This window comes from Macrotis lagotis, chromosome 8 (genome assembly GCF_037893015.1).
Source record: "Macrotis lagotis isolate mMagLag1 chromosome 8, bilby.v1.9.chrom.fasta, whole genome shotgun sequence".
Lineage (NCBI taxonomy): Eukaryota > Metazoa > Chordata > Mammalia > Peramelemorphia > Peramelidae > Macrotis > Macrotis lagotis.
In genome coordinates this window covers 184,089,995-184,111,495 of record NC_133665.1, presented here as the reverse complement: position 1 = coordinate 184,111,495, position 21,501 = coordinate 184,089,995, and the positions used below count along the sequence as shown (strand labels likewise).

The 21,501-nt window shown below is 37.1% G+C and overlaps 1 protein-coding gene across 11 annotated transcripts in view; it reads right to left on the bottom strand.

Annotated features, from left to right (window-relative positions):
- TASOR (transcription activation suppressor) overlaps positions 1–21,501 on the bottom strand; it is a 91,883-nt gene that overhangs the window by 40,418 nt on the left and 29,964 nt on the right. For 10 of the 11 annotated variants that reach the window (XM_074199140.1, XM_074199147.1, XM_074199149.1 and 7 more), the window contains exons 8-11: positions 19,713–19,744; positions 15,379–15,484; positions 4,214–4,317; positions 4,030–4,133 (exon numbers count right to left, since the gene is read on the bottom strand). In XM_074199140.1, the coding sequence (XP_074055241.1) occupies positions 4,030–4,133; positions 4,214–4,317; positions 15,379–15,484; positions 19,713–19,744 (346 nt within the window). The remainder of the gene's footprint in view (positions 1–4,029; positions 4,134–4,213; positions 4,318–15,378; positions 15,485–19,712; positions 19,745–21,501) is intronic. The other variant, XM_074199145.1, reaches the window with a different exon arrangement.

The following is a 21,501-nucleotide window of genomic DNA, read 5'->3' as shown; positions in this document are numbered from 1 at the left end:
GCGCCAAAGGCTCATAATGAATGACTAATATTCATTTCAGGTCATTCATGTGGACACAAATAACAATGGCAGAAATAATCTCAAAGTTTAATCAGTCCTGGGCAAAAATTGAATGAAAGCAAATAGAATACCGATGCCTAGTCATCAAGCTAGAGTATTTAATAAAAAAAAATAATAATAAAATAATAGTTGAGACCTACAGGAGTTCACATGACATGATGTCTGAGGAGGCATTAACCAAAATACAGCCTCAAATATCTGAACAAATGTCTGAAGTTTAGGCAACTAGTTAAAGATAGAAGTCTTCAAGTAAAAGCAAAATTTACCTCATTGAGACTTGGCTGTTTCAAAATCAAGACTAGACTAGGACTCTGAAAAAGAGGAAAAGGGGGAGGGGGGAGAGACACCCAACAGCATAGCTATAAAAACATCTGGATAAAGATTATGGGACAGGGAGTCAGAGGAATTTGGGGCAGAGCATGATCCTGAATGGAACTAGAGCAAAGAAGTCATATAGCAACTTGGAGTCAAAACAAACGTATTTGTCCTCAACTCACCTGGGGTCTTCACTGCAAAGGGATTGGAGGAAGGTGATCCTACCAGGTTCTCTAAATCTATTCCAATCAGAATATACTTCCAGGGTTTCTCTTCTCACAAGCCCCCCCCCCAATTTACCCATCCTCTAAGTTGAGGAATTTATCCTATATTTGACTAGAAAAAACACAAGTTATTCACTATGAGTCTTTTTCTCCCCTTCTAGAAGATCTGCCATTTTCTACTACTCTTGTTCAAATCCAGCTGGGTGATACATGGGGATAATAATGACCCCCTCCCTCATAGGGTGTAAGGATCAGATGAAGTAATGATTGTGAAGCACTGAGCCCAGGGTCTGGCATCTGATGGAGCTTTATAAAAATGCTTCTTCTCTCCATCCCTCCTTATTTCTCCATTTTACATGCCTGCCTCCTAAAGCCAATCCCACAAAGATACCTCTCTAGACTCTATGAATTCATCAGATCCCAGGGCAAAGGAGGCTGCAAGGGTTCTATGAAATATCAAGAGCCCTATGACCACACATCATAACATCCTGACCCAAAGATGTCCTTTCAAGTAGGGATCTTGATTCTTGAAATCAAGAGATAGTCTTACATTTATTGTGAACTAATTAGGATTGAGAGAGATATCTTTTATGTATCTTATGTATTTATATACCTTGAGAGAGTTAGCACCACTTAATCTTTGGCAAGATTGGGAGGGAATAGTTAAAGAAACCAGGGACTGATTTCTAAGGACACTTCCCCAAAGAAGAGGAAAAAACCTGCTGCTGTTTAGCCAATCAAAACTCCCTCAACTCCAACTCTGAATCTTGCTGTGGCATATAATGTGTTAAGTGGAATTTGCTTGAGAGAGCAGGCGGGCCAAGCAGGAAACATTCAAAACCCATTTCATCAGCAATCTCTATGTCAAAGTCCTAAGTGCTGCATGAGGTGACTGTCTTCAAGTAGTTCAATCTTAATGGCAGAAAAGATGCAAATGGGGGGCCGGCTAGGTGGCATAGTGGATAAAGCAATGGCCCTGGAGTCAGGAGTATCTGGGTTCACTTAATAATTACCTAGCTGTGTGGCCTTGGGCAAGCCACTTAACCCCGTTTGCCTTGCAAAAACCTTAAAAAAAAGATGCAAATAATGATGACCAAAAGACACAGACCACAAATGACATCACTGGAAAACCCAAGAAAGACTTTCTGCAGAAGAGGGGATTGGAACTGAGTGATGAAGGAATTCAGAATAAGGGGGAGAGAGCATTCCAGGCTGGGCCACATAGTCACAAGATGAAGGTGGGAGCTAGGTCTGGATCACAGGAATGGCAAAGCAAGAAAAGGCCAGGCTGCATTTCAGGAGTTTGTGGAGTAGGGAGTGACAGGGTCTCAGGCATTGGGTTGAAGATGGAATGGAGGAAAACCTCAGGGCAGGAGGCCTACCAGAAAGCCACTGTAGAAGAGTGGGGGTTGGGCGCTGGGGTGGGGGGGTGACAGAGCTAAGGGCAGCCTGGAGGATTCAAGGAAGACTTTTCAGTTAATAAACTGTCTCTAACCAACTGGAGCTAGCACTGAACTGCTTCCTTCTTTACAGAAGAGGATAGATATCTAATATCTCAGTAGATAGCTCCCAGATATCTCCAACTCAACATTCCTCAAATGGACCCAATTATTTTTCCCAAACCCTGCTCCCTCTCTCCCTCTCAACAATCATCATTTTTCAATTCAGTTCTCACCCCAGCCTCATATCTCTCTCAACCCCATCTCAGAAACCCTCCCCACTTCCTTCCCAGAACACCACTAAAAGTCAAAATGATTTTCCTGTTTACCATTGCAATCCCTTCATAAACTGGCCTTCACAATCTGCGTGCAGCCAACAGTCCAGCCAAACCAGCCTTTTAGCTACCCAGGGTCTCTGGTCTCCACCACATCTTAATATTGGTCATCCTCTTGCCAGAAATGCACTCCTCTTACCTCACTCCCTCACTTTGCCATCTTATCTTCATTATAATCAAGCCCACAAGTCAACATCTATAATAAGGTTAAACCTTCTGGGTGCCATAAATTCCTCTGGCACTCTGGAAAAGATAGTCTGAATCCTCAAAATGACATTTTTAACTAATTGAAATAAATGATAAATTTAAATCAGAAATCAAATGTGGAAGAAAAACACAATTTCTTTTCCTATCCAAGGGTATAGACACCCTCACATACCCCAGATAAAGAATCCCTCCTTTATATAATAGCCTTTCTTGATACTACCACTACCTAATACCCTTCCCCTCCAAGTTTCCTGGTTTATATTTCCCTTGTTTTGTATGTATGTATTTATTTACATATTGTGGCCCCCTGACAGAACATGAACTTCCTCCCAGGGTAAGATACATAATAATCTCTACTGCATCTTCAGAGCAATACTTGTCTCAATGATAATTTCATTCCTCAAAAAATGGGGCCCTCAACCAGAAGAAATACTGCTCCAATTCTTGGTAACAGAAAGGAAGTGATTATTGAGAGGAGTGCCCAAGCTTTGAGACAAACAGTTTTCAAAGGTTTTCAGAGAAAGGATTTCCTGGACATGTCATTCTACAGTGGAAGTCAGTTCAAGAGAGACAGGAAATGTTGAAAACCGAAGGTAGAAAGTAATTGAACTTCAATGAAGAGAAAAAGAGGAGGCAATTAATTATCTGAAGAGAATGATGGGGATGAACAGCAAAATCACCAACCCACTAATTTAGATTTTTTTTCCCAAAGGACTTGCTTGTGACTGTGGATAGAGCTGGTTTGAGTCATAAGACCCGAGTTCAAGCCAACCAAGACACTTAAGGTCTCAGTAAAGCCAGACCACTCTTTGTAGCAGGTCAGGTGCCTCCAACAGCACTGGTACAAGTTTCCTTGTTGACAGTTCCCTACAGCAGAGATTCCAGTCCCAAAAATGGACAGAAGAAAAAGGGCAGAAAACAGGGGATGAATATAAAAGTTTAGTATGGAACTGAAGTTGGCAAGGAATTTGAAGAACTACATTAAGAAAGTTTTTCCAAGTTAAACTGGGAATGAAGACAAGAATCCAGGACAGAACTTCTCCTTGGAGTGGACAGAATGACAAAACGTTTAAGATAAAGCTGTTCTATTATTTTGCTTCCCTGTTTTATCTGCCTGGTCCAGAACAAAAATAACTAACAAAGTAGTTGACACCTAACATAGTATGAATTTGAGAAGTCACCTGGTTGGGATGAACTATATTCTCAGGGAGTGCAAGAACCTGCAAATGTGACTGATGAGCCCCTTACAAATCAATGATAGCTGGAAGATTATGGAAGATGGAAAAAGTAATATAGGCTTTAAAAACAAAGTAAAAAGCCACAAAACCAGGAGTGGTACCAACCAAGACAGGAATCATAAAAGCAAATTAAAACAAGAGCTGAATCATTAGTCTGATTTAATACAAAGCACAAGGGAGAATAGGGAAGAATTGAAATAGTTTTACTCACTAGTTTTTCTCGCTCTAGTCTTTGTATTAAACTCTCCAAGTTACTTCCACTTCTTGTCTTTTCTATAACTTCATAAAGGCTGCAATACATTCCATTCTTCAATACTGACATAAAAAAACACACAGTAAAGAACTAAATCCATGCTTATCATGTAATATTTTTTAATCAAGTTGTATTACATTACCTTCCTTTGCACCTAAGTATGTTTCCTTATAAAAAAGGGCTGGAGGAATTTTCTGCTTCAGATGGTCAATGCTCATAACAGTTTCGACATCTACCTTCTCAGGACTAGAAAAAAAATTGAAAAGAAAAAAAGCTGTTTCCCTCACCTGCATCTTTCATACTTAATAAAACCAATTAAATGATACAAACAACAAACAAAGATTTATGGAAACTAAAAGTATCTATTTCCTAAACATAGAAACAATAAAACTACTCTGGTTAAGAATATCAAGACCAACATTTCAAGTCTTAATTTTTTTACTATACATATATTAGCCAAGCAAATTACAAAGCAATTCAGGAAAGCATTTTAACTACTCATCTGGTCTTCCATTGTTATAACTTCTAAATACTTATCAAACTCCCCAAAAGAGAAGGAACTTTTAATTACTTACTTCAACATACCTTACTCAGGAATGCTATGGAGGCAGGAAAGATTCAAGAATTATCCTTAACTGTCAGGGAATTCTCACCAGCAATGAAAGATAATGATTACCCCCATATCTTCCCCATTCAAACTTCCCCCTCCACACACCACCCCTAAGCCACACAGAACCCAGTTGGACTACTTTCTTGGCTTGGACAAAGTGAGAATTGCCAACTCTATTCCTTCCAATAAGATAAGAATACAACTAGGTCTTACCAGACATCTTGAAGCTACTTCCTCAAGACACAGAGAACTGTCCTGGGCCCAACCATCCATCCCCTGAAGAACCCTTAGGATTTCTAGGCCTTTCCATCTCCCTAAAGTCGATCTTTCTTTTATGTGCAGTCAACTCCAAAGAGTGAGTTCCTGGAGATAAAGGACCATCTCACTTCTTCTCAAGCACGTACAGCACATATAGATTCTGGGCTCAGTCCTTTTTTGCCCCACCTTGACCCTCTAATTGTAGGTACATTGTAAGTGTGGCATAGTAGGTTGCGAACAAGCCTTCCGAGGCTGGGTCTGTGACCCTGAGCATAAGACACTCAATACTCCAGACAACTTTCTACTACTAGAAGATACAAATCAATGAAGAATCTGCAGTATTGCGGAGTTTTCTCATTAGGAATACCCTAGACAAATTAAAGGTAAAGGACCCAAATGCTCAGAGGCAGATATAGAGAGAAGATGAATTTGGAAAGAAGATGCTAAATAGATCTAAAATAATAAACTATGACTTTGCAGAGTTAGAACAAACCACTAAGGTTGTCAGTTCCAACTAATGACCAAGTTCAAAAAAAAATCATTCTACATCGAAGACAAGAAACTATGTGAACTCTATTGGAACACCTTCCATTTTCTGACTGTTCCTAATTGTTGGAAAATTTGGATTTTTTTGTCTCTGAGGGATTTGAAATTTATAACCTTGTACTTTCACCTTTAATTCTAGTACTTCGCCAAGGACAGACACAAAGTTAGTCTAATCTTTTTATTATTATTATTATTATAATCCTTCCAATGTTTCCAGACAATTATTTTTATCTCCTTCCAAAAGCCACCTTCTGTTGATTGGACACTCACCCCACCATTTGTCCAGCTACCTTGCCTGCTCTACTAAAACTACTACAGGACCTCAAAGACCATATGATCGAAACCAAAACTTTAAAAAAAAGAAAACAACTACCAAATACAGCCCCTCTAAAACATCACTAAACAGGTTATTACAGGTCTTTGCTTCATAAGGCAATTCATTCTACTGCTGGAAAACTCCAGTCAATCAATACTTCCCTTGTGGTCAGACACAACACTAATGCTAAGTACTAGGGATATAAAGAGAAACTTCTGAAACTCACATTCTAATGACAGAAACAACATGCAGTGAAACCAGAAGGTAATCTCAGAGGGACCACATCATCAAGGCAGGGATGGGGGGGAGTAAACAAGAAAAACTCTCCTCCAAGTGGGATTTAAGTTGTAGAAGTAAGGAAGGCCTACCTTCCCCAGGGTAAAAAGATGGAGGAGTATGAAGAACAGACAGTGACAAAGTCCAAGGTTGCAGGATTGTAGAGTAAATGTGTTAAGAATGAAGTGAAAGAAAACTAGAAAGTTTCTATGTTTTGCTCCTTTGACCCACTGATTCAGGATTTCATTATTAGGTCTCCATTTGGATCTTTTGTTTATGATTCCCTGAACTAATTGTTTTTATTACATAATGGTCTGGAAAGCATGTTTTTTGCTTCTGTTTTTCACATTTGTTTAAAATATCTCTGCCATAATACATGAGAAATAAATGTAGTGCTAAAAAAGAGCAGTTTCTTTTGGACAAGGTCATAAGGTTCTCTAGCATTTGTTTAATTCTATCTCCCCCATTTCTATTTATTCAAAACTGGGAGCAAGATACTGAAATCTGTCACTGCGCACTTACTTATATCCTTGTCTTGTAGAAGATCAATTGATATTTCCTTTTATGTATTTAAAGGCAAATAAATTTAAAACTGATATTGGTTTGTTGTTTGTGGTTCATCTTAGCATAATGTTTTCATTATTTTGTTGTGAATCTTTTTTTCTATTATCAGATAACATAATTGCAAATCCCACTTTATTAGTTTGATCTGATATGCAGTAAATTATTTTCTAGCCTCTCATTTTTATTCTGTACTTATCTTTATTTATTTATTTTTGTTTTTTGTTTTAGGTTTTTGCAAGGCAAATGGGGTTAAGTGGCTTGCCCAAGGCCATACAACTAGGTAATTATTAAGTGTCTGAGCCTGGATTTGAACCCAGGTACTCTTGACTCCAGGGCCGGTGCTCTATCCACTGTGCCACCTAGCCACCCCTGTGCTAGCTTTTAAAGCAGGAAACATTTAAAAGATCTTGTGGCATCCCTCCCATCCAAGATCTCTGCAGAATCACCGAAGGTGACCTAACAAGCACATTGCTTGTCTCAGTCCCCTAGAACATTCCTTTGTCCAGCCTTGGTGATTCCTTACCTTAGGCACCAACTCAAAAGTCCCTCCTAGCAATCTTTTTTTTTCTTTAGGTTTTTTCTAGGCAATGGGGTTAAGTGGCTTGCCTAAGGCCACACAATTAGGTAATTATTAAGGGTCTGAGACCAGATTTGAACCCAGGTACTCCTGACTCCAGGGCCGGTGCTCTATCCACTGCACCACCTAGCTGCCCCACCTATCTTTATTTTTAGGTAAATTTCTTTTAAGTAATAGATTTTTTAATTCACAACCTTTTAAAAAAATTTATTAACCTATTAACATTTAAAGTTAGGTTTCTATTTTCCTCCATTCATCTCTGGTATTAGTTAAAAATAGAGAGGTAGGGTGGCTAGGTGGCACAGTGGATAGAGCACCTGCCCTGGAATCAGGAGTACCTGGGTTCAAATGTGGCCTCAGACACTTAATAATTACCTAGTTGTGTGGCCCTGGGCAAGCCACTTAACCCCACTGCCTTGAAAAATCTTAAAAACAAAAAATAGAGAAGTAGGGATATTGACGCAACAAACAACAGAATTCAAATAACCAGTATTTGATAAACCAGAAAACAAATTACTCAAAAAGGAATTTCTTATTTGATAAAAAATGCTGAGAAAACTTCAAAGCAATCTGGCAAAGATCAGGCTTAGACCAGTACCTTACAGCACATTCTACAATACATTTTAAAAGGGTACACATGACATTATCATTAAAGATCTTATGAAAGAAAATCAGGAGAAAAAACAAATCATATTCTCTTACATCTAAATTAGAAGAAATATGATTAATCAAACAAGGGATTAGAAAAAAGGCAACTTTTGATTCCATGAAACCAAAAAGCTCCTATACAAAAGAAAAGGGAAGTAAATGAAGAGGTTAAAAAAAAATCTATCTTATAAGGGTTTGGTATCCAAGGGATACACACATATACACTCTTTCTCTCTCTCTCTAGTCTACCTCTCCCCAGATAAATGAATATGAAAAAACAATTCTCAGAAGAACTGCAAACTATTTACAACCATACAAAAGGAAGTTCAGTCTATTATTAAGGAACTGCAAATTTAAAAAAAACTTTCCAGGTTCACTTAATATCCAGCAAGTTGGTGAAGATGAAACAAAGATGAAACAGTCAAAGTGGAAGGGTATTCAGAAGACGAGAACAATAATGCACTGCTAGCAAAATATAAATCCATATACAACCATTTTAGAAAGCCATTTAGAATTGTACAAATAAAGTAGAGAGAATGCCCATACCCTTTGGTCCAGTGATTCCACTACGGGGTTTTAAACATAAGGCCACAGATACTGGAAGTCCAAAGTGTTCATAACAGCACTTATTTATATAGCAAAAAAATTGGAAACAAAGATGATTCCTATCTTCTAGAGAATCTCTAAACAAGTTGTGATATATGAATGGATATGCAACCTTAAAATTAAAAGAAAAATCAGAAGAAAAGCAGATCATATTCTTTCACAGCTAAGTGAAGATGTCTTTTTTTTCCCAAAATTTCCTTCCATGGGGCAGCTAGGAGACACAGCTGATAGAGTACCGACCCTAGAGTCAGGAGGACTTGCATTCAAATTTGGCCTCAGACACTTGTGTGAGCTTAGGCAAATCACTTAACCCCAAGCCTTGCAAAAAAAAAAAAAAAAAAAAAAAATCAAAAAAATAATTTTTTCTTCCAATTTCATGCCAAAACAAATTTAAACATTTAAAAAAATTTTTGAATTCAAAATTCTTTCCTTCATTCCTCACTACCCTCAAAAAAGTTATTTACAACTTGAAACACTGTATATACATATGCAGTCATGAAAACATTTCCAAATGAACCATCTTGCAAAAGAAAATAAGACACAAACTCCCCAAAACACAAGAAAAATAAGGTTTTAAAAAAGTATTTTTCTATCTGCATTCAGATTCCCTAAGTTTTCTCCAGATATGGACTGAATTTTCAACACGAGTCCTTAGGATTGTTTTAGATTATGGTATCCTGGGGAAGAGTTTGGTGATTCACAAGTGATCATCATAGAATACTGCTATTACTGTGTATAATCTTTTCCTGGTTCTGCTCACTTTCCTTTGCATCAGTTCATGTGAAGGCTTTCCAGGTGTTTCTATTCTTTATTTTTTATAGACCAGTATAATATTCCATCACAATCATACCACAACTTGGGTCAGTCATTCTCCAATTGACAGGCAATTCCTTCTATTTCTAATTCTCTGTCTCCACTAAAAAAGCCTCTACAAATATTTTTGAACATATAGGTCCTCCTTTTCAATTCTACCAAAACTAAATTACCTTCTTAGTGCCCCACCAATGAAAATTCCAAAAAAATTATTTTAATGAGTTAGAAAAAGTAAATTCATATGAGAAATAAAAAGTCAAGAATTTCTAGGGATTCAATGAAAAAAAGTACAAAAGAAGGTGGCTTAGCTTTACCAGATCTAAAATTATATTATAAAGCATCAGTCTTCGAAACTGTCTGGTATTGGCTAAGAAATAGACTAAGTGGGGCAGCTAGGTGGCGTAGTGGATAAAGCACTGGCCTTGGAGTCAGGAGTACCTGGGTTCAAATTCAGTCTCAGACACTTAATAATTACCTAGCTGTGTGACCCTGGGCAAGCCACTTAACCCCATTTGCCTTTCAAAAAAAAAAAAAACCTAAATAAAATTATTAAAAAAATTAAAAAAAAAATAGACTAAATGCAATAGCAGGAAATGATTATAGTTGTCTACTGTTGATAAACCCAGAGTTCAGCTATTGGGATAAACTCTCTCTTCGATAAAAATTGTTGAGAAAATTGAAAGTTAGTTCAGAAGAAACTTAGATTAGACAAACATCTCACACCCTGCACCAAGATAAGATCAAAATGGATACAGGATTTAGACATAAAAAAACAATATTATAAGCAAACTTGAAGATCAAGGATTAGTTCACCTGTCAGATCTATGGAAAGGGAAGCAGTTTATAACTAAGGAAGAGATGGAGAACATCATTCAAAACAAACTAGATAATTCTGATCACATTAAATTAAAAAGCTTTTGCACAAATAAAACCACTGTAAGATCAAAAGAAATGTAGTAAATTGGGAAACAATCTTTACTGGTATTTCTAAAAAGGACTCATTTTTAAAATATACAGAGAACTGAGTCAAATTTTCAAAAAAATAAGCCATTCCCCAATTGACAAATGGTCAAAGAATATGCAATGGCAATATACAGATGAGGAAATCAAAGCGATCCATAGTTATATGAACAACTGCTCTAAATCAGTACTTATTAGAGAAATGCAAATTAAAGCATCTTTGAGGTACCATCTCACACAGACTGGCCAACATGACTAGAAAGGACAATAATCAATGCTGGAAGGAATGTGAGAAATCTGGGACACTAATGCATTGTTGGTGGAGCTGTGAACTCATCCAACCTTTCTGGATAGCAATTTGGAATTACACCCAAAGGGCAACAAAAATGTGCATGCCCTTTGATCCAGCAATACCACTACTGGGTCTATACCCTGAAAAGATCATGAAAAAGGGTAAAAACATTACTTGTATGAAAATATTCATAGCAGCCCTGTTTGTGCTGGCAGAGAATTAGAAATTGGATAAATGTCCTTCAATTGGAGAATGGCTTAGCAAACTGTGGTCTATGTATGTCATGGAACACTATTGTACTATTGGAAACCAGGAGGGACGGGAATTCAGGGAAACCTGGAAGGATTAGCATGAACTGATGCTGAGGGAGATGAACAGAACCAGAAAAACATTATACACCCTAACAGCAACATGCGGGTGATGACCAACCTTAATGGACTTGCTCATTCCATCAGTGCAACAATCAGGGACAATTTTGGGGTATCTGCGATGGAGAATACCATCTGTATCCAGAGAAAGAATCATGGAGTTTGAACAAAGACCAAAGATTATTACCTTTAATTCAGAAAAAAAAAAAGAAACCCGTTAACTTATTATGTAATTCTTCTATCTCTTATACTTTATTTTTCTTCCTTAAGGATCTGATTTCTCTCTCATCACATTCAACTTAGATCAATGTATACCATGGAAATAATGTAAAGACTAACAGACTGCCTTTGGGGGAGGGAGGAGGGAAGGAAGATTGGGGGAAAAATTATAAAACTCAAAATAAATAAAATCTTAAAGAAAAAAAACAAAAAACAAATAGGTCCTTTTCCTTTTATTTCCTTTAAAAATTTCTTTGGGATACAGACCAAGTAGTCATATTGCAGGGTGTATGATTATGCAGGGTTTTATAGATCTTTGAGACTAATTCCAAATTGTTCTACAGATGGATTAGATCAGTTCATAACTATGTGTATTCTTAACCAAAGGAGAGATAATGAAATATTACTATGCTGTAAAAAAAAAAGATGAATGTGATTAATACAAAGAAATATCAAGTAATCTCCACAAAGTGACGCAAAGTGAAGTGAGCACAGCCAAGAAAACAACAGACAATGAGTACCACAATATAAAGCCTAAAAGAATCACCCAAAAAGAGGGGGAGTTGTGGCAGAATTACAAAGTAAGTCTTGCTCAAAAAGAGACATGAGAAGAAGCAACCACCCTGATGTAGGGGATCCACAAGAATTGCCTACTAAAAATATTTTGGGATTTTTTTTAGTGTACTGGACAGTTATATTAAGTTATATTAATTTTGTTCCTTTTTTCCCTGAGAAAAATATTTCTTATTTTATATATTATATATATATACATACATACATATATATATATATATATATAGAGAGAGAGAGAGAGAGAGAGAGAGAGAGAGAGAGAGAGAGAGAGAGAGAGAATGAGAATGTCTTTCTCAGAGATTGAGGGGTTAAAAAAATACTGGGAAATTATGGTATACAGACACACACATACACACACACACACATATACACAAATAGAAAAGACACTAATAAAAACTTTCTTTAAGGCAGGAAAGGACAAGGTTGTGAAGGTTTTAAATGCCACACAGCCGGTGAATGACTGTAATTGACAAAATAGTGCTGAAACGGGGCAATCAGAAGATGGCAACGACAGTCCAGTCAAGAGTGGTTGAGTGAGATGAAAGGTACTGGGGACACAGACATGACCAGACTTTGAAACACAGAGGACGCCCAGAGTGAAGACAGCTGAGAAGTCCAGAATGATACTGAGCCTGTGACCCCAGCTGGGAAGGCATGCCTTTAGCAGGTCACAGGGGAAGTATGGAAGAGAGGAGGATTCAGGAAGTCTGAGATCCACAGGGAATGTGTCTGTCAGCAAGCTAAATCTGTTTCCTTGTTAAGTCCAACTCTTGCTTGTGTTCTGCCCCCTGGGGCAAAAAAGAATAAATCCAATAAGTCTTACACATGATGATCCTTCCAATGCTTGAAGACACCTATCAAGTTCCCATCTCCTCTCCTTGAACACTGCCCCTCCCAAGTCCAAGACCTCCATTCCCTCACACCTGGACAGACAACTGCAGGATGTGCTGCTGCTGAATCTCCCTGTCTCCAGTCTTTCCACTGCAGCACCCAAAATGACCTGATCCAAGTACAGTCTACCCACAACTCAAACTCTGGTAATTCCATCAGAATCAAATGAAAATTCTTATTCTTTTCAAGCTGATCATCCTGATTCCTGACTATTTCTAGTTACTATCTGCCTTCTCTCACTACACCCACCCTTTGCCCTTTCCCACTGGCTGAACTGTGGGTCTGGAATGCTCTACTTTTTCTTCACTCCCTAGACTCACTGGCTTTTTAAAGACTTCATTCAAATTCTACATTTCACAAGAAGCCCTTCTACCATTCCCTCCCCCATGGTAGTGTCCTCTTTGTGAGATTAATGTCAGCTCAGCCTGCATTTCTCTTGTGGGTATCTAATTGTTTGCATGTTGTCTGTACCCTTTGAGGATAGGGACCATCTTCTGACCTTCGCATCAGAACTATACTTAACTATTTGTTGATTTGGATTGTTGTTTCCCCTAAAGTATTCTCTTCTCCAGGTTGAAAATTTCCATTTCTTTCAGTTGAACATCACTCAAAATGACCCCTCTAACAAGCTGGCTAGACACTAGATTCTAGAAAGGGTCTGATCAGAGCAGTATCCTCCTCTCTATATTAAAAGAGACTGGAAAATTGACCAACTCTCTGGGATTCCACCTGGAGCTACAATGATGGTGCACTATCATCTCCCTAGTCCTGTACAAACCCACTCAGGATGGCCTAACACTAGACTTGGAACTTCTACTGGAGCTTAGCAGTCCACTAAAACACCCAGATACATTTCAAACCACTCTGGAGCACTATTTTCTGTATTTTATTTTAAAACAAAGTGTGAGACTTTCGCATTGAAATCATCTTCTTAGATCTGGCCCAATGTTTTATCCTGACAAGACCTGAAAATCTGAAAAGCATCACAACATTTGGTCACTCTGCATGATACAGAATGACAATTGAGAGCCCCAAGTCTGAGGCCTATCTTTGCTCCTATGTGACTTTAGGTGAGTCAATCAGAGTCTTAGAACAGTCTCCTCCAGTCCAAGCTCCCCAGTTCCTCCCACCTCAAAGCTAAAAAGAGCCCACTGATGATGACACTCATAGCTGGGAGTCTGGGACAGCCCATTCTCTAGCCCACAAGAATTCCACAAGAATAGCACAACACTAGGAAATATTTTGATAAACTATCTTTATCTCATTCTACCAATCTAAAAAGGAAAGAGAATTATCAAGCAAAACCTGTTTTTAATGAAGATATATGAGCTCATTTTGATCACAACTCCAAGGTATTTCCATTACCAACCTTTCATAATATGTACTACAATTTTGACAGGAATCCAAGTCTTATTTGTGGAGCTCCATTTTCCATATTTCTGACTCCATTTTCTTCCTCCTAAACCCATCTTCTATTTTCCACATTCATTCCAACACAGAGAGAACAGCAGCTCAGCAATCATCCTGGTAGTCACTTCTTTCAATACTACAGAATGAACTTCTTGTGAGCCTAGTAACATGCACAATCTCAGCTCCATCCTTGGACCCTGTCCTCTTTTCCTTCTTCCCTTTGTCACTTGATGAGCAATACTCAGCTTCCATGGGGTTAGTTATCATTTTAATTCAGATAATTTCCACATCTATTTAGCCAGTGGAAGGGTCTCAAGCTCCTAGCCCACGGTACCAGTTCACAACTGAACAAAGCAAACTGGATGCCTGTGGGCATCTCAAATGCCACTTGTCCACAGCTGACTTCATAATCACCCTTCTTCCCAGGAGACCAAGTGGATGATTCCTCACTCTTTCTCTCCCATATAACTATTTCTATCTCCACAGCCTGTCAAACCTCACTCCCTCTCACTCTCACCTAGCCACCATCCTCGTTCCCTGCACCTAGGTGACACAGTACACAAGAGCACTGGACCTGGGAGTCAGGAAGAAGAATTGAGCCCATTTATAGACACAGATATGTCCTGAAAAGTAAATCTGGGCAAGCCACTGGACTGAAATGGGAAGACAGATAGCACCTCCCTCCCAGGGCTGCTGTCAAGATCAAATGAGAATTTATAAGAATTCTGCAAACTTTCACATAGATTTTATCTGCTTTAGTTCACACTCTGTCAAGAACTAGCCTCCTTCATGGTACTATCATGTATGCTCTCCCTCTCTCTCTCTATGCCCTGAATATACTCCCCTCCCTCCCATCACATGGGGAATCCTAATTCCCTTCAAAGGTTAAGTCAAATGCTACCTGCTATTATAAATTGTTCCTCTAAGTCCCCAGGGGTGAGTTTCCCTCCCTCATTACTTTTGTTTTTATTTTTTACATAATTATTCATGTGCACAATGTCTCCTCTGACAGCTTCCTGAGGACAGGAACAGCTTTCACCTTTTGTGTCCTAAGATTATATATATATATATATGTGTGTGTGTATATATATATATATATATATATATATATATATATATATATATACACACATATACAGTGTCCATGGGTTAGACCAGAGATGCACAGAGAACTTGGAAAGGTCTCATGCAAAAATGTACTTCAAGCTTTTGCTATAACTAGATCAACTTCCTTTCTCTTATCAGAAGAATTTCCTATTAAAATTTAAATGACAATCCAAAATTGAACTAGGAACATTTAACAATTATTGTACCAATAAAAAAACAAAGCTAATAATGGCCTCTAATCATTCTCTTCTGGAAATTTAATGTAATACTCACAGTTTGAAGGGAAGAAACGGAAGGGTTGCTGACTTCAAAGAAGCACAGCACAGAAGTTTTCCTTTGTTTAAAAGCTCCCCTCTCCATAAAGTGTAATCCGTTTTCTCTAAACAAAAAAACATTAACAAGAGTCCTATTTGAGAAAATAAAGTAAAAGCAATCTAATAAACTGCAAGTGAAATGAGAAAATCTCATAAATTATTTAAATCAGTTTTCACAAACTGAATCTAATTCCTGTGCAAGTCTTCTTAATTAATGGCATAACAATAAGAAGCAAAAATTTAAAGTTAAAATATTCAATAAACCGTTCTTACACTTAAGCCAAACTCTACTGCAATTTGTTGATATTAAGTTGTATTTCAGGCAATACAACTCTTAATAGTCACATTTGGGGTTTTCTTGGCAAAGTTATTACCATAGATTTTATTTATGACTATCTGAGGTCACATCTGAATTCAGAAATATGGATCTTCCTAACTCCAAGCCCAGCAAGTTATTACAATTAAACTTATACTATTACAGAACTCCATGGTCCTCTTCAGGAAGATAAATATGGTCCCAGTATCCAATGGTAGCATGATATTCTTTTCCTCCCATCATTCTTTCAAACAAAAAAATGACTGAAAATCAGTCAGTAAATAAAATACTTTCATACAAGATTCTTAAAGACTGGTCTTAATAATTTTTTATTCCTATTATTATTCTTTACTATTTCAGATTCAGAGTTGCCATTTTTGTTGAGATCATTTCTTATGTGTGTGTTAAAAAGCTTAGACTCTTAAGCACTTAATTATTTTTTATAAAATATAAGGAACCAGAAGAGGTAAACAGAATCTATGATTCTAACTGTAAAAATTCCAGATAAATCCTTTCTTTGTTTATAGATAAGCCCACAACCAGCTTGGACCCCAATGATTATCTTTTGGGGCATAAATCTTTCTCCTCAATTAGTTCAATTGTAAAACTCTCACAAGCCTAGCTTTGAAATGTAATTCTCTTCAGTTTATCTCTATATGGTCAAATTTTGTTTCTCCTTTTACAGGAAAAGTGTTGAGAGCTGCCTCCCCTTAGCCAGATATAAAATCAAAAACTATTCCTTTGTGTCTCTCTCTCCATATGTAAATGAAAACTATGTCTTAGGAAGCCTCTGCTACAGCCCATTTTTATGAAAGATTTTAGGTCTGTAATTAAGCATAATAAAAACCTAGATTGCTTTGTGATGGTAGTTTCCATAGGCAACACTGGCAATTCAAAGGACCCTAAGTATTTCTACAACAGAGTGAATAAAATTCTATAACAGGAAAAGAATATGGACACAGTCTTTCAGAGCTGATACATTACCTCCCTCACCCCAACTCTCTCTCCCATAATCACTACCTTTTTAGCCAACTCTAGCAGTTTCTTTTAAATAATGTTTTATCTCATCCTCAAGTCCATGTTTCATTCCCTTACTCTGCTTCCTTCAAATCTCAACTCAGGTGGAGCAGTGGATATAGAGCACTGGCCCTAGAGTTAGGAGTACTTGAGTTCAAATTTGACCTCAGACACTTATTACCTAGCAGTGTGGCCTTGGGCAAGCCACTTAACCCCATTTGCCTTGCAAATGCCTAAAAAAAAAAAAAAAATCTCAACTCAGGAGCCTCCTCCAGCAACAAATCAACCCTACTTGCACCAGTCTTTTATATTTACTGAAAGATGTGAAAGTCATGTTGTTTATTTTTATCGATGGTCCTTGGTTATGAAAAGGAACTTAATGTTTATTGGTTGATAGGTTTAAAGAGTTGGCAAATACTCAGGAGTAGAGCAGAGCAGAATTTCTTACCAAATTCACTCATTCTAAAAGAGAATTTCAAGACAAGATATCAACTGATCTCCAAGTCAACAGCTAACATCAAATCATTTTCTTGGTTAGGGGCCACAAGGAGGCATTGAAAGACTCATTTCACTGTCAGTTAAAATTTATAACAAATACAAGAGAAATTTCAAATTTTTCCTGTCATTTTAGTTTACTATAAATTCATTTAGTCTTAACAAGTCAGAAATCTTGGATAACATTCAAAATTTGAATTGATTGATTTTCTTAATTTAGATGACCCAAATTACATTGTTCAAAAAAGAGATAATTTTCATGAACTACCAGAACTCTTGCTCATAATACAACTTTTCACATAATATTATTATATGCCATGAAAATGAAGGGCAAATTACATTAAAAGCATAACTTCTAGAAAAAAATAGTTGTTATTCAGGCTAAAATAATTTATCCATAATTTTACACATCTAATTTTGAGAATTTACAAAAATACTGTTCTTTATTAAGCTCCCAAACTCTACTTGCATCAAATGCTGCAAATATCCTTCAGTCATATAACTTTTACTCAAATTATGGGTAAATATAAAGGGAGAAAACAAATTAAAATATTATTGAAATAAGAAAGGAAAGGCACTCTTCTTTAAAAACAAAACCAAATCCTACCCATTGTTACAGTAATGATGACTGATTAATGCAAAGGTTAGGAATATTTGAGATTTCTCACAAGAGATAGTCTCTCCATTATAGAAGAAAATGACTGCTGGGTTTCTTGATTAAACTTCAATTCATGGCAATGGCACATAGGAGTCAAAATAATGATCTCCTGAATCATTACTCCAAATATCCAAAACTCAAATTCAAAGATCAAGGGATTAGTCCACAAAGTCTAAGAGAATGGGGCCCATAGGATAGAAAAAACAAACAAAACAGTTCCTGACCTCGAGGAGTTTATAAGCCTTGTAGCCTTATATCATTCTTGCCCTTAAGGCTAGTAATCTTTCCATTGAATTCCTAATTCCAGAAAGAGTAATTTAACAAAGAAGATTAAGTTCACAAAATAAAGTTTTGCAAATAAGCAAGGCAGAATCACTTGAAAAGAAGAATAGTGACAACAGTACCTAAAAGAAATGCTAAGATGTGTACAAAAATATTCATAGCAGCCCTGTTTGTGGTGGCAAAGAATTGGAAATTAAGTGAATGTCCTTCAACTGGGGAATGGCTGAACAAACTGGTATATGTATGTCATGGAACACTTTTTCTATTAGAAACCAGGAGGGATGGGAATTCAGGGAAGCCTGGAAGGATTTGCATGAACTGATGCTGAGTGAGATGAGCAGAACCAGAAGAACACTGTACACTCTAACAGCAACATGGGGGCAATGATCAACCTTGATGGACTTGCTCATTCCATCAGTACAACAATCAGGCACAATTTTGGGGTAGCTGGGATGACGAACACCATCTGTATCCAGTGAAAGAATCATGGAGTTTGAACAAAGACCAAAGACTATTACCTTCCGGGGGGGGGGGGGGGGGGCCATTATCTTATTTTGTAATTTTGCTCTTATATTTTATTTTTCTTCCTTAAAGATATGATTTCTCTCTTATCACATTCAACTTAGATCACTGTGTATCATGGAAAAATGTAAAGACTAACAGACTGATTTCTTGGGGAGGAGGGGGAAGGAAGAAAGATTGGGGGGAAAATTGTAAAATTCAAAATAAATAAAATCTTTCTTTAAAAAAAATGCTAAGGGGGTGGCTAGGTGGTGCAGTGGATACAGCACCGGCCTTGGAGTCAGGAGTACCTGGGTTCAAATCCAACCTCAGACACTTAATTACCTAACCACGTGGCCTTGGCCAAGCCACTTAACCCCATTGCCTTGAAAAATCAAAAAAAAAATGCTAAAATGGGAAAGTCACTTAACCCCATTGCCTTGCCCCTCCCCCCCCAAAAGAAATGCTAAGATTTGACAGGGCATTACAGAATCCTAGAATAAAGGATTATCTAATGCTAGAAAACTCTAATTTTCAATTTTCAATTGGAATTCAAATTCAATTCATAACCTTCAACAAGGCACACAAGCCAAAAACACATAGGAAATTGGAGCCTGTTCTCTACAGGGACAGCTAGGAGGCTTCAACCTAACAACTTACAAAAACAGAAGTTTGATCCTGACCAAGTTTTCTGATCCTAGGAAAATGTAAGCCCAATACTGTCTATTCTTGCTCTAAGTTACCAACACAACATAGGTGTAATATAAGAAAATGTAATCATATATTCATATCAGTCAAATTTTAGAAAGAAATTTCAATCAAGATCTGCCCAATTTAAATAGCACTGCTGCATTTAAGTAATCCAGGGATCAAATATATTTCAATAATCCAAGAAAATAAAAAAAGTTAAACCCTTGCAGACTCTCATCATAAAAGTCATTTCAAGTATCAATAGCTCTATACAAAAACTGTTCTTTCAATCAAATCACCAAAACAGAAAATAAGTTTTTTGAGACTGTCTTACCTGTGCTCCTCTCCACATTAAAGCTGTTGGACCTGATATGGGGGGAAAAAAAACTTTTTTTAAATGACTTTTTAGACTCCCTCTTTTAAATCCAATCATTATTAATTCAGGTAAATGTCAATCTATAGGGAAAGTGATTATTTCTGTTTCACTTCTCTTTTTAATATATTCAGTCAATTTGTTAAAATTAGTACATACTTTTGATGTTTTAGAGTGCTAATTAGATAAAGTTAGATTCTTTCTTATATTATACCACAACATTTTAAACTACAAATTATAAATTAATGTGTAAACATAAAAACCTCCACTTTCTTCTTGATGAGTAAGTGTTCAAGCCCCTGGCAGAAATGACCTACAGATATGGAAGCGACCAAGTCCAGCATGGATAGGGTGTACTAAAGATATGAAAATCTTCCAACAATTTTTGTTGTCCCTCAGTTCTTTTGTCATAACCCTCTACACATCCCTACATGGAAGTGGCAACCACCCTCTATTACCCAAAGTATCCTATAATCACTTAGTAAGCAGAAAAGAACCCTGTCTTGTTGATCTTACCACCATCAGCCCCCCTGAAGGGTCAAGACAGAGGTTTGTCAATCAATGAAATTCTTTATTTTGCTCTGCACCATTTGGGTATCAAGCATTGTAAAACTAAGGTCCTGGAAGAAGGTGGGGGGGTGGGATCATGAACAAAAGAAGAGATTCCATTCACTGAAGGAGGTCCAGTTACTTTAATAAATGGTTATTGGTTCAGAGCTCATTTTTGGACTTTCACATTGCTTATAAAGCAATGTTTAGACATTCCTACCATTTTTGTAGCTAAACAGTGGCCTCTGTCTTTTTTTTTTTTAATGAGGATGCACCATATGCAAAGCCCGGCTAAGTGTGTTGACAAGGGACTTCCAATAAAGGGTGAACTGCATTGAATACAAAACCTTATAAATAAGACCAGGCCTCCCCCAAAAAGCAGGAGGAACTAGCATGTATCCAACAAAGTATATCTGACATACTATGGTCAACACAGACAACAGTTACAGTCTATCATGGCCATTTCCAGGAAGGACTTAATGGAAGTTGCACTGTAAGAATGGGTAACATGATAATGGAAAGGGGGGGGGGATGTCTTTCCAATGTAAGGTACAAAATTTATTTTTTCCTTACATTCCAACTTCATGCTGAGGGAAAAACCTGTTGGAGACAGAATTCTTTCTATCAGTTGCTTTCTTAGCTTTGCTTCTCAAGAAGGTCATAATGATGTAAGAACAAGATCAACAGAGATAGGTTTTTTATTAAGTGATTTGCTCTTTTCTCTTCAATATCATTATTAAAAAAACCTGTTTTATCAATGTCCTTTCACTTTCCAGCAGCATTCAAATATTATTATTTCTTTAGTAATCATTTGAACCTCCCAGGCAGCTCTGCCTCATCCACAAAGCTCTTATCATTTGCACTAATTATAATATTCTATCTCATTTGTAAAATCGGATGTCTTTTTTTTTTTTTTTTTGGATTTTGCAAGGCAAATGGGGTTAAGTGGCTTGCCCAAGGTCACAAGGCTAGGTAATTATTAAGTGTCTGAGGACGGATTTGTGGATGTCTTTTTCTAAGCACAAATACTGTGTGATCTCTTAAGACTTTTAGACTGGTATTCCTTAGATCATGAGACTGAAGAGGCATCTTTATACCTACCTATTGATACTTCCATGGATTCATAATTTTATTTCCATGAGTATTCATTCTCCTATTATAATATGGCTCAAAACCCAGTCATCCAGTTCATTCCTTTTCA